Below are 21,196 nucleotides of genomic sequence, written 5' to 3' on the forward strand. Positions count from 1 at the left end.
CAGTGGCGAAGGTATATGACGACTTGTGTTTTGGGCACAGGGGGAACATTGCCGTGTGTTACGACGGCACATGGATGATGCGTGGGCACTCGTCACATATAGGCGTCGGTGCCGTAGTGGAACTCTTCACTGGTTATGTGTTCGATTATGTGGTGCTGTCAAACTTTTGTCTGGGCTGCGAAACTGGCCCAAATCCGAACACTGACGGCTATGAACTCTGGAGATCGCGCCACGAGTGCCAAAAGAACACCAACTGCAAGGCTGGCCAAATGGAGGTAGAGGCAGGCAAAATTCTATTTGAGAGGTCTCTACAGCGCCACAACATGTGCTGATGGCCGACATATTACCACATCACGTCTACTGATGACTGCCCCAGTCACACTTTGTGTCCCACTGGTGAGCAGTCTTGGTGCCGCCACAACGCTGCAAAAGCAAAAGAGGAGCCCAAACCGAAGCATAAGTATAGTCTGCCAAGCGATGTGGCTGAAGCTCTTTTGCCCGTGTACAGTCGCATATCAGAGAAGAGCCTGCTGCAGAGGTGCATTCGGGAGAAGACCCAGAATTCAAACGAGAGCTTCCACTCGATCATCTGGACCTTGATCCACAAAGAGTGGCATTCGTCACTGTTTGCTGTAAAAGCAGCCACAGCAGAAGCTGTGCTGCGCTTCAATGCCGGCTGCAAGCATACAGCAACAGCAATTCTGCAAGAATGCAACGCGAACATGCCAGCAACTGTCTCCAGGAGAGCTGAAGAAAAGGACTTGCGCCGTAACACGCGTTCTGCGAAGAAGCGGGCAGCTTCGCTTGGCTTTGCTAAAGCAGAAAAAAAGAAGCACCGCGACAGCATGCAGCCTGACTATGCTCCTGGTGCATTTTGAAAGCATGCGAAGGTCTTTGGGGTTTTCTTTCCTGATTAAATATGCTGTGAGGCTTGAGTGCTTCTCACAATCCCCCAATTTTGGTGGTGGTGCATTTTCGAAAGATTAATATCTCCGGTCCTGTTCTTGCTATTGTTATAATTTTTTTTTTTGCTAGAAAGGGAACCTAGTGAGTCACATGACACCAAGGTAAATGCAAAGACCACAAGAAAAAATTTACTGAGGTTATCTGTCTTGGGTACCCAAATGGACCTTTCCTTTCAAAAGTTTCCTATTGCATAACTTAGGCTGAAATTGGCATAAGCCATTAATTTTTGCTTTAGTTCACTTTCCACTAGTTTCTGATCATGTTGACATATCAATCATTGATGTAATTTACAAGTAGATACTGTGAGATGTTTTTTCTCGTTTTCTCAAAACTGCAATTTTCAGGGTTCTGCAATTTTGGAGGAACGATATCTCTTAAACTATTTGTGCTATAGCTTTCATTCTTGTTCTGTTAGAAAGAAAAACTCTTGGACAGTGCATTAAGACTAAAGTATGTTTAGTTATTATGCAGCAACATTTACAAAATTAATTATCAATCTTGGGTGCCAAGTTGGGCTTTTTGTCACAAAAGTTTGACTAGGTGTAACTTTGGTTGAAATTCTTCTAGCACATTAATTCTTCTCTTGTTGCACTCTATGATCCTTTTAGATAGGTCGCTCTGGCAGGTCTATTCTCATCATGCCATAGAGTGTTTAGTAATTAGCTCACCTCCAAATGAGCAACATGAATTAGGTGAAATTTTGAAAACTATTTCATCTCCAAGAAAACTGATCAGATATTTGAAATCAGCATGCAAAAATATGCAGATGGTGCAAGTTTCAACCATATCCACCCATAAATAAGGAAAAGTTTTAAGAGGGGATTCCCCCCTTAAGCCGATTTCATCTCAATAAAGTGATTTTTTTGTACTTCACAGATTTTTCGGACTGTTCGATAATTTGGACCATTTTTCGGGTTCCTTCGAGTCCGAAAAATCGGTCGGCTACTGTATTGAAATCTTCAAATACGAATCGAATATGAATATGAAGAAAAAATGACTTCGAATATCGAATCGAATATCTGTTCAGTACAAAAAAAATTTCAGAAAATGTTGAGCAAGCAAACACTGTGACCCTTGTTTTTTTTTCAAAATAGTGTGTGGTCTTTGCAACTAAAGTAAACAAAACTAGACTGCCTCAGTACAGTATAAAAGAACATGATGTGCACAGAAATGTATACTACTTGATTAGACAGCATAACAGTATCAAAACTATAAGGAGATCATGCAAAACAAAATCCATAAACTGACAAGACTGGCAACAAAAAATAACATGATGACTAGTAAAACCTCATCCATTTGTAGTTCAAAGAACATTAAGAAATGCTCGGTTCATCTGAAGGCCTCTGTTTATAAAATTGCCCCCCCCCCCCCGAAAAAAAAAATGCTGCCGAAAATGCTGAAGATGCAGTAAGGCCTCATGAGGCGGCTCCATTGCGCTAACACCAGTAAGCCCGTGACGAGCCACCCGTTTAGGAGTGCTGCAAGAACACCAGAAATGCAAGGAAGGGGCCAGGGAACTCACGCTGGCGTCGAAGCGGCGAGGGGGTTTCTAAAAATGAAAAAGAAATAAGCCGCACTGAGCTGGGATTGGACTATCGGCGAATGCGCGGGCCGACATTTGAAGTTGCCGCGGGGCAGCGGTGAAGCTCAGGAACCGAAACTACGCAGCCAGGCTATTTTTTTTTGCCCTAGTGACAAAGGCCTTCGGATTGTTGCCATGCCTGCCGTTACGCCCGCTAAAGAGGTGTGCAGGTTACAATGCACCATGCAATGGGCGGGATTTTAACAGTATCACTTGCCCTATTGTGACTACTCGACGCGCCCCTTCAGGAGGCTCCCGCGACATTCCGCAAGTAGGCTTTCCCGCATAGCGTAGTTTACAAAACGGAATGCCTGAAGTCACGCTCGGAGAGTTCTGAAGGCGACAGGATGCATTATTCGGATGTGGGCATTAAATATGTAACGTATTACCGAGGGATTTTAAAAAAGCTCCATTTCACGTTGCGAGTACTCGAAGCGGGCCGTCGGCCATCTTGTTCGCTGCACGGGGGATATGTGGGAAAGCCCACTTGGGGAAGTTCTCACGAGGTGAAGCCTTGCGGCGCCGGGGTGCGGTCGGTCCGCGTGATAAACGGCGGAGAAGGAAACAGATAGGATTTCTGTATTGTTTTCCTGGAATTTTTAACCCGATCATGGGCTAAATTGCCCAGATATTGTGGTTCTGCCACGGTTGAATTTATGAAAGTATGTGCAGTATACGATCGCTGGCGAGTATTTGGGAATTTTTGAATATTCGGGAATTCATGAATATCAATTTTCGAATACGAATACGAATCGAATATCAAACATATTCGATTTGTGTACGAAATTTCGAATATTTGCACACGCCTAGTTGTCAGTCAAGTGCCCACGGTAAGAGTCGACGACAAGGAGCGAGTTCTTTGTCAAAAGCACTCCTGGACGCTGTCGCCACACAATCTTAACCCACTTTTCCACCATCGCACCCCTCATCCACCTGTTCTCATTTGCCCGCACAATGACATTTCTTGGGAAAGTTTGTCGAGCAGGCAGTGTCTTCCTTATCATATCATATAATATCATATAAGGAGGGAGTTTATGTCCATCAGCTGCACAGCACAGCATCACAGTTGTGCACTGCTTCTCGTAGCCCGCACAGCGCACCTTCACCTCCTTGGCACCCTTTTCATTCACGGTGTACACCACTGGCATATCAAAATACACAGCTGTCTGGTCGGTGTTGCCGATTTGCCCAAGGTTGTAGCCTGCCGCTTCTCTCTTTTGCAGCATATAGCGCTGAAAAGCTATCAGCTTTTCTTTGAAATCACTTGCCAGCTTCTGGGTGATTGAAGTGCGACGTCGGAGGCTGAAGCCGAAGCGCTTCATGAATTTCTGAAGCCAGCCCCGGCCGGCTTTGAAATCCTTTGGCGTTAGGCCTCGCTCCCTTGAAAGTTCCCTAGCTTTTGCTTGGAGCACTTTGTTGTCACTGGAAAGGCAGCTGCTCTATGTGTCCGAACAAAGTCGGCCAAAACTGTCTCCACTTCGTGGTGACAAACTTTCTTTGGTCCGCTAAATGCCATCCTCGTTGCGGCGCACGCAAAAAGCTGCTGTCGCCCCCTCCAACGACGGACGTTTTTCTTGTCAACGCCGAAGTCCCGTCTGGCTTGAAGGTTCGACGATGCCTCTGTGGCTATCACAACTTTTTGCTTGAAAGCGGCACTGTAGTGGCATCTCCCGTTTGGTGCCATCGCGATAACATCACGCCGCACACCGATACAGCCGACACGACACATGTCAAAATGGCAACCTCGCTTGTGTAAAGGTTGGCTACTGGCATCACTAGTAGTGGCTGCGATACTGACTAGATTGCGCTAGCTATGCATCATATTTAGCAGTTTCAATGAAAAACTGGTGCGTTATTTAAAATCCTCGAATCTAAGCCGACCCTAGAGTTTGGAATGTGATTATTTGAAAAAATCTATCGGCCATGGATTCTAATAAATATGGTAAGTGCCGCACCCAAACATTCTATGACCCATGTGAGAATAGCCTTTGAAATGCACGCACCGTGGTCTCGACGATCACCTCCTGCTGCGAGAAATGGTGCGCTTGATCGCGGTAGCCACATACGCGCCCAGGAGCTTCCAGGTTCCGCCCACGGATGGTGCCTTAGGCTGGGGGTTATCATCATCATCATTGTCAACTTTTCCCTCCGCCATGAGCTCCTGCTATCAATACCAGCATCAGTATCACCAGCTCCAGGTTTTTGGGGTTGTCAAAGGCACGGGAGTTATGGTAGCGTTAGTTCACCGTAGTTGTGGCTTTTGTGTGCTGCTGCCGAGCATTGCAATTTTAGCACGATGGGCAAGCACCTCAATAGCTGCACGGCTGGGAGTTTGCTCTCGAACACAGGAAGCGTGCTGCAGGCAGGAAATTCGACGTAGCCGAGAAGTGCGGCCCGTGATGGTGCAACCAGGATGCATTGACGAACACAAGCTGCAAAAAGTGCGCTTTCCAAGCCAAGCCGTGCTAGTTTCTCAAACTGGAAGAAGAGCTGCTCTGCTCTGGTGGAAGTGTAGAACAAAGGCCACGCGTTGACAACGGACGTGCTGCATGATTTCTCGTGGGATGAGCGTGCACCAGAGCGCAGCACCAGCTCGGAGTCTGAAGACTCCGCGATGGACGACTGAACGCAGACTAAATGCCACTCATTCCCTGATTGGTGTGTTTTCACTTAATTTTTTTTTTCGCACATTATGTTTATGGGCCGCACCCCGAAAATTAGTCCTCGAATCTAGAAAAAAAATGTGTGGCCCTTACACGCGTTTATACAGTACTTTGGCCAGGAAATTTCACAACTTTATATCATCACAAAATTTGCATCAGCCGTGATTGCACCATTGAGATTCTACTCTAATGCCTTGGAATTTCAGGTCTCTACACTGACTAATTAAAAATCAAACTCCCTGAGAAGATCCATTCTTAATGCATCACAGCGTACCCTTCCATGGGCCCTTGTAAAAGACATGATGACAAGAAATCGGGCGACCTTCACCACCACGCTGCCAGTCTCCTGGTGTTGAGTGTAAAGTGAATTCTAACTTCCGGTTTATTGAACTGATGCCTTGGTCTCGTCAGCATCATTTGAAAAAGGCTCCCCTTGATGTGAGTGCCAGTCTATGTGTACCCATTTTCTCTCCTCTGAGTTTGCTTTACCGAATTGACTGTGTGGTGCACTCATAGATGATCTCCTCTCTTCTTGGAAAAGGACGATGGTCAACTTTAGTGATGCAGAGTGCTCTAGATCTTCAGGGTCGGGCAGTATGGGTACTTACGAGCAGGCAGTGTTGGGTCCTGAGCTTTCTTCTCATAAAAAAAATGATGTACTTGTAAGGCCTGTGTTGGTACTGTTAGTACTGTTGGAGACCCTCACTGCTGCCCTGCCTCAACCGCTTTGTTTTTTTGTGTGCCCAGGCTCCTTCACACACATATTCATCGATGAGGCGGCACAGGCGATGGAGACCGAGTGCATCTTGCCACTGGCCCTGGCCGATGAGAACACCCGCATTGTGCTTGCTGGCGACTACATGCAGGTAACTGTTGGGGCCACTTGGTCATTCATGGGAGCAGTTGTTTACGTTTCGTTTTGTCCTGAGTGCACTGGGACTCTCAGACAAGCAGTGACATTTTCTGTGTTCTTGGTTGATAAAGATCATTGGGTGAAGTTTGGAACAAACAGAAAGCACCTGTGCTTTCTGGCATCATTGTCCATGGTGGTGATGAAACCACAGTTCTCCACCAAGACCTGGAGATGTCGAGGATTTTCTGCACATTTCTGTGGATCCTGTTGCAAGTGTGTTAACAGGCAGATAGACAGCAACACTGTGTTAGCCGTGGAGTGCAGCGCATGCAGTCAACCCTTCTTTGTTTCTGCAGCTGAACCCGGAGGTGTTCTCGGTGTACACGCGGGAGCGCCGCCTTCACGTGTCACTGCTGGAGCGGCTGCACGGTGCGTTCTCACGTGCCCACGGGGACAAGGTGGGCTGGCACCCCTGCCAGGTGGTGCTCGAGGACAACTACCGCTCTCACGAGGCACTGGTGCGCTTCACCTCGGAGTGCTTCTATGGGGGCCACCTGCGCGCTGTAGGCAGCCCTGGCCCACATCACCTATTGGAACCGCTGAGCTTCTTTGCAGCCCGCGGTGAGGACGAGCTGTGCGATGGGAGCACCTCGTACATCAACGAGATGGAGGTGGGCATCAGTGGTTTCCAGATCGGGGTTGAGGTCTGGCCTTTTTGTTGCTGTGGTCCCAGCACCAGCTCTTGCCTTCATCTGTCATTGCTACGTGTCGTACAGCACCGGCTACGACTCCGATTTGTGGGGTTTGCACCATGAGCTAATAGCTTGGGTGTTCTTTTCACGCTGCGAATTGCACTATTTTCCCCAAAAAGTGGTTTTCACTAGCTTCCCAAGCACTCGCATGAATCCAGGCTCTTCCACCCGTTACTACCGGTGTCTTTCTTTTCTTACGCAGTGCTTTGTTTGACTTGAACCAGAGTAAACCAACCTGGCATGCTGACTCATGTGTACATTTTGTGTGGTCTTGCGCTGTAAGCATGTCACAGATTTTGGTTGAATTGGGCTTTTTTTTTCGTGCACTGTTGGTGCAGGCATGCAGTGTTATGAGCCAGCAGCAGCTATGAAGTGACATACGCCTTCCAGCTCAAATGTATATTTCTCTCGTTTCTGTCCACTTGGTCCTTTCAGCCGCAAATGTCCACTCACCCCGGGCTGCTTGCTGCTCGTGTGATGAGCCCTCCTTACATGGACGCCATCGCTTTTGAGGCGGTTCCACTGCTACAGCGTCACACCTGTCATGGAGGCTGTGGAAAGTCTTGCTGTTTTGCAATAGTTCTGCTTTGATATACACGACAGTTGACATGCAGTACAGTAATATGGAATTGTGAAAAATTGTTATTGCCGTGCAGTTTTCACTCGAAAAAAGACAACCACTGTCGTTTTTTGTTGTTTTTTCGGAGCGAAACGTTCGAAAAAATTTTTTTGTAGCCATTTACTGATTCAACCTTCGGATAATTCGGGCGTTTTTTTCTAGTCCCTTGAGGTTCCAAGTTAACAAATTACCAGATACAGTAGAACCCCGCTGATATGTTTTCCTGGCTGTTACGTCGTTTTTGTCCGGTCCCGGCATAGTTCCCATGGGATCCAATTTATCGGGAACCCCGCTGTTGCGTTGTAGCTGTGAAAACGTTCCCGCATGATGCGTCGCAGCTGGGCAACGTGCGCCAACCGCCATTTTGAAAGGTCTTGGCCAGGCTTGGCTATGGAACTGGCTGCAAGACCATGGCCTCTGAAATCACCCCTGCATGCACGCGGGGGTAATCTCGGAGGCCATGAGAAACCGCACGCGAGTTGGAGAGACCGCCACTAGACGGCCACTGCCTCGTGAACGTCGTAAGGAGAACGTCTTGTAACTGCAACACCTCCAACACCGCGAGCGACTTGCCATGCTTTGATGGCATTGTGCAAGCGGAAGGCGCTTTCCCTTGAGGAAAGGCTGGATGTACTAAACGCAGTTGACAGGCAGCCAGCACGAAAAAGAGTCGACATTGCCAAGGACCTTGGTCTGCCACCCTCGACGCTTAACAGCATCGTCTCGAAGCGTGCCGGGATAGAAGGGAATGCTGCGCTCTTCGGCTCGAAAGCTAAGCAGGAAAGTGCAAACTGCCACGGAAGCTGAAGAGTCAGAAGCAGCCTCTCGTGATCAAGAGCTAACTGAGGCTTTGAATGTGCTGGGTGCCACGGGAGTCACATATGATGACTACGTCGCCGTGGATGCTGCTGTTGTGATGTCGGAGTGCCAAAGTATCGCCGAGATAGTTGCGAACTCTGTCACGAGAGAAGTCGCTGACTGTGATGATGACGAGGAGCACGAGCCACATGATTCCGGGGAGTTTTGCAGATCCGAGCTTTGGAGAAGCCGTTGCGGCTCTGGACCTCCTCTGCAGGTATGTCGCACGTCAAATCGACGCTGACAGCAATGCGGCTTTCCAGGCTATCGAAAAATGCTTAGTGCTTTCCAGTGAACGAAAGAAACGGCACTCCACCATTCTCGATTTTTTAAAGTCTTAAGCTTACTTTGTGGAAATAAATTTTTTCAAGTCAGGGCTGCACTGTTTTCAATAATTTTTGGAGCTTCCTCACTGTGGCGTTTTCCCGGCTGTTACATTTTTTTTGTTTCTGGCCCGGTGAAAAACGTATGAAGGGGGTTCCACTGTAAACACATGAAAGGACCGTGCGCCCATGTACGTGCCGCACCCTGTTTTCCCAAACGAAATATTAAAAAAGATGGCTGTGGTTTAGCTCTGGTTAAATCTGGAGTCACGCGATAGCTACATCTGGATTCACCCCCCCCCCCCCCCCCCACCCCCCCCACTTGCTTTCGCCGGCACAGCTGCTCTGCACCATACAACCGACCACGTGACCAGCCAAGGCGCCGCCACAGAGCTCAAGAGCAGCCACGCAGCTCAAGGGCTGCCACGCAGCTCAGGGGGTGCCACGCTGAAGACTCGAAAATGCTAGCGTAATGTAGCTATCGCTATAAAAAAAGATCTGTGCAAGGGCCGCACCCAAACTTTCCAGGACCCATGCAGGAATAGCCTTCGAAATGCGCACCCCATTTCCTCAGTGATCGGCTCCGGCTGGGAGCAGTGGTGCACTTGATCACGGTGGCCAATCACGCGCACAGGAGAGCTTCCAGGTGCTGCCCATGGATGGTGCCCAAGGCCAGGGTCATCATCATCGTCAACTTTTTTCCTCCGCTCCCATATCGCTATCATATCGGCATCCGCTATCCATATCGGCATCAATATCACTAGCTCCAGATTTTTTTGTGGCTGCCAAAGGCACGTTAGTTGCAGTAACATGTTGGCGGTGTTCACCGTAGTTGTGGCCGCCAAGCGTTGCAGTTTTAGCACGATGGCAAACACCTTAATAGCTGCACAGCTGGGAGTTTGCTCTCGAACGCAGCAAGAGTGTGGCGGGCAGGAAATTCGCATGGCCGAGGAGTGCGTCCAGCAATGGTGCAACCAAAAGGATGCATTGAGGAACACAAGCTGCAAAAAGCGCGCTTTCCGAGGCAAGCCATGCAAGTTTCCCAAACTGGAAGAATAGCTGCTTTGCTATGTGATGGAAGTGCGGAACAACGGCTGTGTGTTGATAACGGACATGCTGTGCAAGTTCTTGTGGGATGAACCAGAGCCTAGCACCAGCTGACTCTGCAAGTGACGATTGAAAGGGGAATAAATTCCACTCATTCCCTGATCGGTGTGTTTTCACCAATCACGGAATTTTGTACATCTGTGTAAAAATTTACCCGCTGGTCTTCGCTTTGCAAAACTAACATTCCCTTTCATCACGCGTCCTGTTCGTCTTTCATGCGTCCTGTTCGTCCTGGCTGTTTCGTTGGTATTAAATTTAACGCTGTTCTTATCTTTCTTTTAGAGAATGTGCCCTTTCTTGAGTCCTGAATATACTGTTTTCGCAGAAAATGATTGTTTTTGATGAAAGCAAAAAATTGCGCTCCTGAAAGGGTTAACTAGAACTTATTCACTGCATGTTTCTAGTGGGGTTGGGCAGTTAGATTTTCGCCCTGTAGTATGTGTATTTGTCTCAGTGACTTTGCCATTGAGTTATTGTATGAAAAAACTGAATGAATACCGTATTTACACGACTGCAAGTTGATCTATTTTTCGAAATTTTAAAATGCGAAGTGGGGAGGGGGGGGGGGGGGTCGACTTACAATTGAAATGAAAACATGGCACTATAAGTAAAGGCGAGACGGACAAGATATCGGGCATGCTACAGCGTGGTTGCATTGTTGCTGCGCGGCTCCGTTGCATCACTCCTGGTGCTTGCCTCGGGCAGCTGCTATGTCAACGTGCAGAACTTGCATCCCCTCTCCGTGCGGGCGTTGGCCGATGGCGGCTATCGATAAGCACCAAACTGGCACCCCACACGTGGCTGCTGATTGAAGTTTCTGATAAGCGCGGCGGCCCAATAACGCAATCGCTTTCTGCGGGAAGCTCAAGCTAAAAACAAATTTTCTTCAAATGTGCACTCTGCACTCAAGGGAGCGTTGATAGTTGATGGAAGGGCCGCTGTTCCAATCAAGGTGGCACCCCCACTCGGAACAGCTGCGGTGTCAGGGAGTGCCGGTAGCCGACAGAAGAACCGATGCCATTCACGAGTAGCATGGAGGACGCATAGTTTCTCTTTGGCTCTGACGCATTTGTCTACTGCCGGCCGGATAAGCACCAAACTGGCACCCCACACGTGGCTGCTGATTGAAGTTTCTGATAAGCGCGGCGGCCCAATAACGCAATCGCTTTCTGCGGGAAGCTCAAGCTAAAAACAAGTTTTCTTCAAATGCGCACTCGGCACTCAAGGGAGCGTTGATAGTTGATGGAAGGGCCGCTGTTCCAATCAAGGTGGCACCCCCACTCGGAACAGCTGCGGTGTCAGGGAGTGTCGGTAGCCGACAGAAGAACCGATGCCATTCACGAGTAGCATGGAGGACGCATAGTTTCTCTTTGGCTCTGACGCATTTGTCTACTGCCGGCCGTGTTTCACAAGTTTTTAATGTAGTGCTTCGTCAATCATCATTTGTGCTCCAGGTCTGGCAAGCGGCCGGCGCTCGTTCAAGGCTAGATTCAAGATGCCTGCCATTCTTTACGCCGAAAAAACGAACAGCTGCATGCCGGGCCGCAAGTTCGACGTTCGCAACGTGTGATGCAGGTGTGGCAGCTGCAGCGGGGAAAATTTTCACCTGTTCCACGCGATGTCGTGATGTGGCTGTTTGTAAAGTGTGGGATTTCGCTGCATGACGACGTTAGAATGACGTGCTGTGGGACCACAGCAACGATCACGACGGCAGTGCTAGTGAGGACGATGGCTCAAGTGTGGACGAGTAGTCCAGTGACTGATACATTTTCGTTTTGGAATGTGGCCACGGGCACACCCGCGCGCGGCATTGAATAGTTGAACGCGATAGCATTATCCAACGGCCGCTGTTTATCGCCAGCCGCTGGATAATGCTATCGCGTTCAACTATTCAAGGCCAAGCTTAAACAACCTCGAAGTTTTTTTCGTAAATATGATTTGGGGGGGTCGACTTACAATCGTGTAAATACAGTAATTAATCCATAGGCAGGGACAAAGGTGATAATAAACAAGTCAGTCCAAATTAACCAAACCATCATCTCATGTCCTGAAAACAGACCAAAAAGGTCTTCTTGGGCAAGTTTGAGGTTGTGCTGAGACCGGACAACCGGTCTAGGTGAGGACTTGTTAAGGATCAGTAGAGGACATCCTCAGGATGATGCAATGTCCTGAAAATGAAAACTGGTTTTTGAGGAAAGGAAATGGAGGAGTATCTGTCTGGGGATACCTGAAGGAACTGCCATAAGGGAAGGGGTAAAAGAGGGAGTGAAAGAAGAAAGGAAGAAAGGGGTGCCATAGTGGAGGGCTCCAGAATAATTTCGACCACGTGGAGATTTTTAATGTGCACTGACATTGCACAGCACACGGACGCCTTAGGGTTTTGCCTCCATTTAAACGCAGCTGCCGCGGTCGGGTTCGAACCCGGGGTTCCGAATCAGTAGGCGAGCACCCTAACCACTGAGCTCGCCGCGGTGGCAACGTCCTCAGAAATTCGTTATCAGGCTGTTTCAAGAGTGTAGTTTGTCCGGGTTGTGAAACCAGTGTGTAAACTTTTTTTCAACCCGTAACCAGTTGGAGGCTGCTGGTCGAGTAGATATTAGTGCCTTTCACCCATGTTTTATGTTATGCTCATCCTTTTAGCTACGTTTGCAATGAGAAATAGTTGCAAAATACTATTTGTATGCATAGATATCCATAAAGCAAATCAATCACATGTAGTCTGAGATGATTTAAGCCACATTCCTGGTAATTCAGATTTATGGTATTTCAAACAAAAAGAAATCCATGAGTCTGCTGTATTTAGTGATCATGTGATGACGTACTGGTCCTCTCCTGTGTGTTCTGCTCTTGTCCTCGTTCGTCGTGCCGTTTTCATTACATCTTACAGCTTTAAAGGCAGTGCTGTAAATGTGCAGTTTAACAGCGCACTTCTTGCTTTCTGGGCTGTTGCTGTTAATGGGCAACTGGTAAAATTTTTCTTAGCACAAACGTGGCTGAGTACTGATGCATGGTTCTTTAAGGGGGGGGCTCTATGTGAACTTCCTTGAGAGTAGATGGCAGTGCCATCTGTGTTGCATATCACGACTGGAAACACTTGTCTCCACTTGCTCGCTGAACCGTTCCTCGATTCCATGATTCTATAGCCTCTGATTCCATTGCATGGGCAGCCACCTGCATGTGGTTCTGCGGTCATTTTGTATGTAAACAAGCTGTGGTGTTAGTGCAGTGGATGTGCTTGCCGATCTTGTGACTATGTTGGTGGGTTCATGGTTTTTAGTTGACAAATCTTGCGAGAAATTGTTCTATCGATAAGAGCTTCAACCTGAGCTAGCTGTTCCAGTGTGCATAGTATCTCATTATAGTGCCTTTATTAGACTGTGTGTGGCCTGTGTAAAGTTCATCAGTGTTCATGTTGGTACTAGACCTACCGCCAGTTGAACCACTTGCGGGTTACGTCAGTGGGTCTGGAATGTTCCTGCCCTTGTTTTTTTGTTGTCGTTTATTGCCAGGTGGCGGAAGTATGTGAAGTGGTCAAGCAGCTGGTAGACAAGTGGTCTGGAACCTGGGGTGCCTGTGACCCATCCACCATTGCAGTTCTGACCCCTTACTATGACCAGGTGAGCACTGCAATGCTGTGAGGCAGCTAGCAGTGGTGTCGGTTATAGTAAGCCGTCAACTGATTGCCTTTTATCCTGGTAGTGCGAACAGGGGGATTCCAGAGCTGTCCATTTTCATTATTTCAGGTGCAATGCATTCGGATGCAGCTGAGGAAGCTCAGACTCTCTCGTGTTCGAGTTGAAAGCGTTCCCAATGTTCAAGGTATGTGTGTGCTTCCATGGCTTCATTACAAGGCGTTTTAGGAGTGTCTGTGTAGTTGAGAGAAATGTGTATTTACTTGGCCGTGTGGTGATGATGGATTCGGCCTGTTTACCAGTAGTGCAATTGCACCCATGGAGCTCTGTGGTAATACCATATACACTCCTGTCAGGACCATTCCTTGGAAAGGGTGGCTCAGTGGTTGTGGCGCTCGGCTGCTGACTCGATAGACGTGGGTGCGTTCCCGGCCACAGTGGTCACATTTCGATGGAAGGAAAATGCTAGAAGACCATGTACTGTGCTACATCAGTGCACGTTAAAAAAACCCCAGATGGTCGAAATTATCCGGAGCCCTCCACTGCGCCATCCCTCATAGCCCAAGTCACTTTGGAACATTGAACCTCATAAACCATAAACCTACCTTTGCAGCTGGTAATTTGAAAAAGAGGGATGTTAGCCAAAACAGTTCTTTCATGTTTGTGCATTTTGCCTCCATGTTACGTTCCGCTGGGAGCTAGTAGTCTATAATTGCTTGCGACACTTGGTACGGCCACGGATGCATCATCCACCACACCGGACTGCACTAAGGAACCATGACCACAGGGTGCCTCAGCACTGCTAACTCGCCTCGTGCTCTCAGCGTTCCCACCAGAAAGTACAAAATGCTATGCTGTGCAAAAGCTAAAATGGGGCGCGCACTCCTTAGTGGTGTTTTCTTCTGGCTCCGTAGTAACGCACCGTACAGCTGGTGTCACTAGGCCTGGCGAGCTTCGCATCAATGCCGCAGAGAAGGTGATTTCATTCTAGTCGCAGTTTATCATAAAATGTCTTGCCTTGTTTCTAGCTTTTCATCACACGATAACTTGCACTAAAATCAACGTACAATTGGTTCCTGTGATACCTTCAACAGTGATGTGTGCGGAAAAATAGGCCAGGCAAGGCCACCTCACACTGATGACTACTGGTCGCTTGCATAGAATGCTGCTCCCGAACCGTCCGCCAAGCCGACATTACTGTCAATTGAGCTCTGGATCTTTGGAGGATTAGTAACTTAGGATCATGTGATGTTTGCGAGTTAAGGGATCTAGCAACCTGTTTTTCTCTCGGTGGTAATTTGCGCCGGTGTTGGGGGTCGGTCTTGTTAGCCATACTTTCAGTGCAATAGAGAGTGTCTGAGTTAGGGCAGAAGTGGAACGTGAGGGCTGAGGTGGGAGTGTTTTGCAGGCAAGCAGTTCCGAGCAGTGGTTCTGAGCACGGTCCGGACGCGTGTCACCTGCCTACCCATGGAGCAGACTGCCTTCAAGGCAGCACTCAACTTTGGGTTCCTCTCGGATGCCAAACTGCTCAACACGGCCATCACACGTGCCCAGTCACTGGTTGCCGTAGTTGGGGACCCCGTGTCGCTCTGCTCGGTCGGCGCATGCCGGTGAGTGTTGTAAAAACGTGTACTATAATGTCATGATTCCTAAACCGATTCCATTCCATTTTTTAATTTCCTGCCCTTCGCCATTATCTGAAGTGACGCCGCACCCCACGTCCGCTCTTAGTTATTGGCTGAAGCCTAGGGCGTGTCATCGCTTCAGCCAATGGAGTAGAGGGGGAAATTAAAAAATGGCATCGATTTGGGAAGGAATTGTTGTATTGTACAGACTCGTATGCGCAAGCTGAATTTTGCTGACCTGAACTTCTAGGACCACGAAGGTCTGTTTGCATAAAGTGTAGTTTGCCCTAAAAAGAGCCTTTTAAATGTTGTAGTCTTTGGGCAACCACGCTGCTGGCCACACCCTTGAACCCATGAAACACAGGAGGAGTGAGAGCGGCCCTTTAAAATTCTCTCCGTCAGCCGGCCTTGCTTTGCAGTGCTCCTTATCGGCAGCCGTCTACCATGTGTTCGAGTACGTGCGAGCCTGTCGTGCTGGCCTTGGGTGAAGTCAGCCCGGCTGGCCCGGCGCTTACGTGGGTTATGAGACGTCATCCTCCATGCTTTCTTTGTTCACGTTTGTGAGTCATGCAGTTGTTCTGCTCTCCCGACTCCGGCTGCGCTTGCGTTGCTGCGCACTTGCTTTCTGGTGCTTCATCCTGCAAGATGACGAAGCAGCGGCAAGCCCTGCTGCTTTCCGACTGACTAGAGGTCAATTGCCGTGTTGAGCGTGGCGAAAAAAGTTTGAAGTTGCAGCGCATTTCCAGATTCCATGGAGTATGCTAAATACCATCTTGAAAAAAAAAAAAAACCTCAGCTATCAGAGACAACTCACTAGAACGCCCGAATGCTGATGGCCGTCTCCTTGTGCCTGTCAAAACATGACTAAAGGCACAATTCGGAACTGCTTCCCTTATGCTTGTGGTGTTTGACGGTGCTGAGGTTGATAGTGCGGTGGAAGGCCCAGTGCGCACAGTGCAGGATGACAATGACGTTTCCATGCTGTGGGAAGAACTCGCCCATGTTCCAGACACTTTGCCAGCAGAAGTTTCCTTCGAGGATTTTTGGTGGTTGACAATGACGTAGCTGTGACAGTGAGCCCTTTGGAGTCTGAAATTGCTTCCAGTGTGCTGAATTCTGGTGCCACCGTGTAGCCGCTGCCAGAAGATGATCGCCTTCGCCTGACGCTTCACGAAGCCCTTTCTGCCACCAATGTGCTGCGACCATACTGCTCGGGAATACAGGGAAGGGGATCATACTTCGTTGATATGATGTCGCATGTCGAAAATGTGATTCTCATCGATGGAGCTAAACGCAGTGTTCAGGTTAAAATCACTGCCTACTTGAAATAGGTGTGTATTTCTCTCCAATAATTTACTTTTGGAGTAGATTATTGTTGGGGAGTAGCATACTTTCCATTTCAACAGCACATTTTCGCTGTGCTGTTCACAGCCTCATATATAATGAATTGGTTTGTGAAATTTACTGAATTTCATTGTAAGTGGGTTCGAGCATGACAAATAATTCCATGTATGGAATGAATCCCATTGAATTGCGCTGTTTGTTGTAACTGATTTTGGCTATTTAGTTACAGAGTGCAGAAGTAATGCACAACCCCCTTGAGGCATCTAGACCGTGCTGTTTCTCGTCACTTTTTGTGCACAGGTGTTTTTTTGTCTGTGTGTGTGCTGTATAGTTTGCCCCATGGTCCGCCGATCAAAACAAAGAAATATTCTTGCATCACTTTTCGAGCAGTGCGTTGATGTCAGCATCGTTGCCAGGTCAACGCTGCACATATCGTGGTACGTGGTTCCAGTCCAACAGTCTTCACAGGATGAAGAATTCTATATGATAGTTGCCATAAAAGAAATAGCAGAAAATGAAAAGTACGGGATGGTTACATAACAACAGAGTGTATAATAGTGCAGTTTAATGTCGTATTTAGACTGTTCATCAGTGCATTTTCTGGGGAAAATTTTCACTCGTATCGACGCTATTATGCAGTTCCAGTCATTTAGCATTTAGGAAAATAGGAATGGGGGCACATAGGGGTTTTCTGATGCATGGCACCAGTAGCATTCGCTCTTGTTAAAGAGTAAAATAAAAAAAAAAGCTGTGCAGTTGAACCTCGATGTAACAAACCTCAGTTTAACGGCGTTCGCGAAGCAACGCATTTTTTAAATTTTCCAATCTCTGCCCATTGAAAATCATGTATTTTTTTACCCATTTAACAAGGTCATTTTATGCTGCACTTCCGATTTAACGCAGTCCTCGCGCATTGCACGCACATACCAGGAGCCTCCTTGACAAGCAGACAAACATGATAACTTTAGCAGGGACAGACAATAATCGTGTACATATCTATCGTGCCATCTATCGTGTACATATGAAACCTGCAGCGGGCACATTCCTCGTGTGCTAGCTGGAGTGCTTTGGAAGCTCCGGAACGCGTCACGTCTTGACGTCACAGGCCTGTTGAAACGGGAAAGCTCCAACCGGAAGTAGGCTTATGAATAGCACTCGTCCGTTCGCCACTCACGTTCCTTCGACCAGTTCGTTTGATTGTCTCGCTGTGCACAGACGTTCTTTTCCTGTTTACGATGAGCGGTGCACTTCGGAAGAGAAAGTTTTTGAGCCTTGATGTGAAGGCCAAAATTGTCACTGAAGTGATGAGCGGCGAAAAAAAGAAGGGTGTTGCAGAAATGTATGGAATTTTATTGAGCTCGCTTTCAACGATTTTGAAGTGGAAAGATGGCATCATGAGTACTGTGTGTGCTGGTGGCTCAGGCCAACAAAGAAAAACTCCGAAGGAAGCTGCTTACGTTGACGGTTCTTGGATATGTGTGCAAAAAACATGCAGTTGAACAGGGCCATTTCTCAGCAGAAAACACTCAATCTTGCTTGTATGCTTGGGTGCAACAATTTTAAGGCCAGACAACAGGTTGCTGCAACGATTCAAGGAACGGCATGATATTGTAGGGAAGATGGCCGGTGGCGAGTGTGCTGAAGTGAACACAATTGGAGCAGGAGACTGGCTTGTCATTTTGGAATGTTACGACGGCACCAACTAATATAATGCCGACGAGACTGCATTTTTCTGCCGGCTGTTGCCAAGGAAGACGTTGGCTTTGAAAAATGAAACGTGCCATGGTAGCAAACACGGTAAGCAGCGTATGACTGTTTGTTCTGTGTAAACATAGATGGCAGTGATAAACTTGTGCCATTTGTAATGTGAACGAGTGAGAAGCAAGGTTGCTTCAATGGAAAGAGGAACATGGCAGTGAAACATATGCGTCAAACACAAAGGTGTGGATGATGTGGGATTTGTTTAGCAACTGGCTGAAGGACCTGGATGCCGAAATGTGCAAGGCGGAACAAAACCTCTGCCTCCTTTTGGATAATTGCTCGGCTCACCATGTTCGGGACTGTGCACTCTTCAACGTTGAGCTCGAGTACTTACCGGCAAAATGCACCTCCCTGATTCAACCACTTGACCAGGGAATTATAAATAGTGTCAAGTGCGCATACCGCAAGCCAGTTATTGAAAGGTTTCCGCTGAACATCGAGCAACGAAGAAAGACAAAACTGGCATGTTCGTGGTCTTGGAGATGGTTTTGCGGTCCCGGTAGTCAGCAAAGAGGGAGGTCATGGCCAACTGCTTCAGGAGAGCAGGATTCAAAGAAGGCATTTGTTTGAATGAAGAAATGGAGTGGGAAGACGAAAGCATGGGATCCACCACAGATGTCGCTGGCTCGTGGCAGTTGCTCTGCGATCGGCGCGGTGCTCCCAGTGACTTGACGCTCGAGGAATTTGTCTTCGTTGATGCTTGTGCTGTGACAGCTGAAGAGCTGGACACAAAAATCCAGAGTGTCACAGACACAGGAATGGAGGGTGACGACTCGGACCAAGAAATACAGGTGGCAAGCAGCACAGCCACACCAAAACAAGTCATGGATGCGCTGGATCCCCTACACACTTAGGCGGGTGCACACTCACATGAGCAGGCCTTGGTAGCCCTGTCAACCTACGAGCGCCTTATAACCCCGACACTTATTAAAAAGCATCAAAGTAAGCTGACGGAGTTCTTCGCTACCACATGAATCGGGTAGGATTGCTCTACACAAAGTTGAAATAAATATTTTATTGTTCATGAATCAGCATTGCAATTGCATTACTGAGCATGGTATCACCTGATGGTGGCTGCGAGCGATAAGTGCTCTAGTGGTAGGTAAGTGGCCTCGCTATTCGTGGATTCACTGAGGTAATACTGGTTCAGGTTTTCTTCAAAAGAAGGTTCAAGTTTATAGATTAGGAGTGTGCATAAATTTTTTTTATGACACAAATTGCCATGCTATTGTAAAAAGAAGTGTTGACAAACCATGAGAATGATAGTTAAGGCAACATCTAGTGGCAGCTATGAGTATTAGTTGCTCTCTACCGGGCGCACATGGGGAAAATTATGTTTACGCCAGTTTGCCGTCAGACATTGCACCTCTGATACACAAAAGGTCAGCTGGGGCTCTTAATAGTGCTATTACCGTATAAACGCATGTAAGGGCCGCTCCTTTTTTCCCAGATTCGGGGGTGCAAATTTCGGGGTGCGGCCCATACACGCAATTTTCGAAAAAAATTGTTTTTTTTTTTTTCCAAGTGAAAGCAAACCATTCTGGAATGCGCGGCACTTATTTACCGTTCAGGCATCACTCACGGAGTCTTCAAGACTCCGAGCTGGTGCTGTGTTCAGGTAAATGTTCAGCCCACAGAAAGTTGTCTTCGGTCCCGTCTAAACTGTTTGAAATTCCGGTCACTTTGAAACTCCAGGTTACAATGTCGGTCGACACGGAATTCCACGCGGACAAAATCCATCCAAGCACAGTCGCGAGCGGTGCCCTCTTAAGCCGCCCTGTCGGCGTCTCGTCGTGATTGCCATTGGCCATCCATTCCGAATACTGCCCTCGAAATTCAACCTTAAAAGGCCGATTGACGCTTACATCCAGGGGTTGCAGTATGCCGGTAAGGCCGCCCGGTATCACGGCCATGTCTGTGCGGATAGCGCGCAGGCGTTCCTTAACCCTACCCGTCAAGTGACCGCGGAAGCTGTCCAAGACAAGGAGCGATCGTCGGGCCAGCACGGCGCCTAAGCGCTTCTCCCAAACGCTTTTTACCCAGTCAAGCACAAGCTCATCGTCCATCCAGCCCTTTTCTTGGGCGCAAACTACAATTCCCTAGGGGAAAACGCGTTTAGGAATCGTTTTTCTTTTCAGGATGACATAGGGGGGCAGCTTCCGCCCGTCCGCGGTGACGCACAGCATAACGGTACACCGTTGGCGCTCCGCGCCGGTTGTCCGCACAAAAACACTCTTTTCCTTTCAGTTCAACTGTGCAGCTCTCGGGACAGTCGAACCACACGGGGGGCGTTCGCTATCTGCAAAAATATATAGTTGTGCTCACGACGCAGACCGATGACATACTTCTGAAAGCTGAGCACCTTGTCGGTGTAGTCGGGGGGGCAGCCCCTGGCACAGCGTGGTCCTTCACCGAAATGATAGGCCCTTCCTCTTCAGAAATCTTCGTACCCAGCCGGCACTAGCCTTGAAGTCCTCGTGCGGTATGCTTTTAGCACGCGCCAAGGCTTGTGCCCTTACGCGCAGCATGTCCGTTGTCAACGCATAGCCGTTGTTCCGCACTTCCATTGAATAGCATAGCAGCTCTTCTTCTAGCTCAGGAAATTTGCATGGCTTGCCTCGGAAAGTGCGCTTTTTGGAGCTGGTATTCTTCAACGCATCCCTTTGTCCGCACCACCGTCGGACACACTTCTCGTCCACGTCAACTTTTCTGCCCGCGGCACGCTTGCCGTGTTCGAGAGCGAACTCCACTACTTTCAGTTTAAAGCCCGCCGTGTAGCTGTTGAGGTGCTTGCCCATCGTGCAACAGTGACAATGCTCGGAGGCAGTCCATAAAAAAGCGAAGAACGACAGCGCACGAGAGCAACAACTATGCCGAGCGACCACGCTAACACAACCACCAAAAAACGCATGCTTTGACAGCCAGAACAGAACAAAGTTAGACCTGGCGATACCGATGCCGATACGGATAGCGGAAGTACAGTAGCAGAAGCTCGCGGCAGAAGAAAAGATGATGATGATGGCCCGCGGCCTTGGGCGCCAACCATGGGCGGCACCTCGAAGCTCCTGTGCGCATGTATTTCGAAGGCTATTCTTGCGTGTTTCCTGGAAA

At 48.3% G+C, this 21,196-nt stretch overlaps 1 protein-coding gene across 1 annotated transcript in view; it reads left to right on the forward strand.

The window, feature by feature from the left end:
* LOC144101827 (putative helicase with zinc finger domain) overlaps positions 1-21,196 on the forward strand; it is a 66,935-nt gene that overhangs the window by 39,050 nt on the left and 6,689 nt on the right. Inside the window, exons 15-19 of the mRNA XM_077635046.1 lie at positions 5,959-6,077; positions 6,421-6,735; positions 13,233-13,340; positions 13,467-13,542; positions 14,764-14,965. Of these exons, the coding sequence (XP_077491172.1) occupies positions 5,959-6,077; positions 6,421-6,735; positions 13,233-13,340; positions 13,467-13,542; positions 14,764-14,965 (820 nt within the window). The remainder of the gene's footprint in view (positions 1-5,958; positions 6,078-6,420; positions 6,736-13,232; positions 13,341-13,466; positions 13,543-14,763; positions 14,966-21,196) is intronic.

This window comes from Amblyomma americanum, chromosome 8, assembly GCF_052857255.1.
Source record: "Amblyomma americanum isolate KBUSLIRL-KWMA chromosome 8, ASM5285725v1, whole genome shotgun sequence".
In the NCBI taxonomy this organism is placed as follows: Eukaryota; Metazoa; Arthropoda; class Arachnida; order Ixodida; family Ixodidae; genus Amblyomma; species Amblyomma americanum.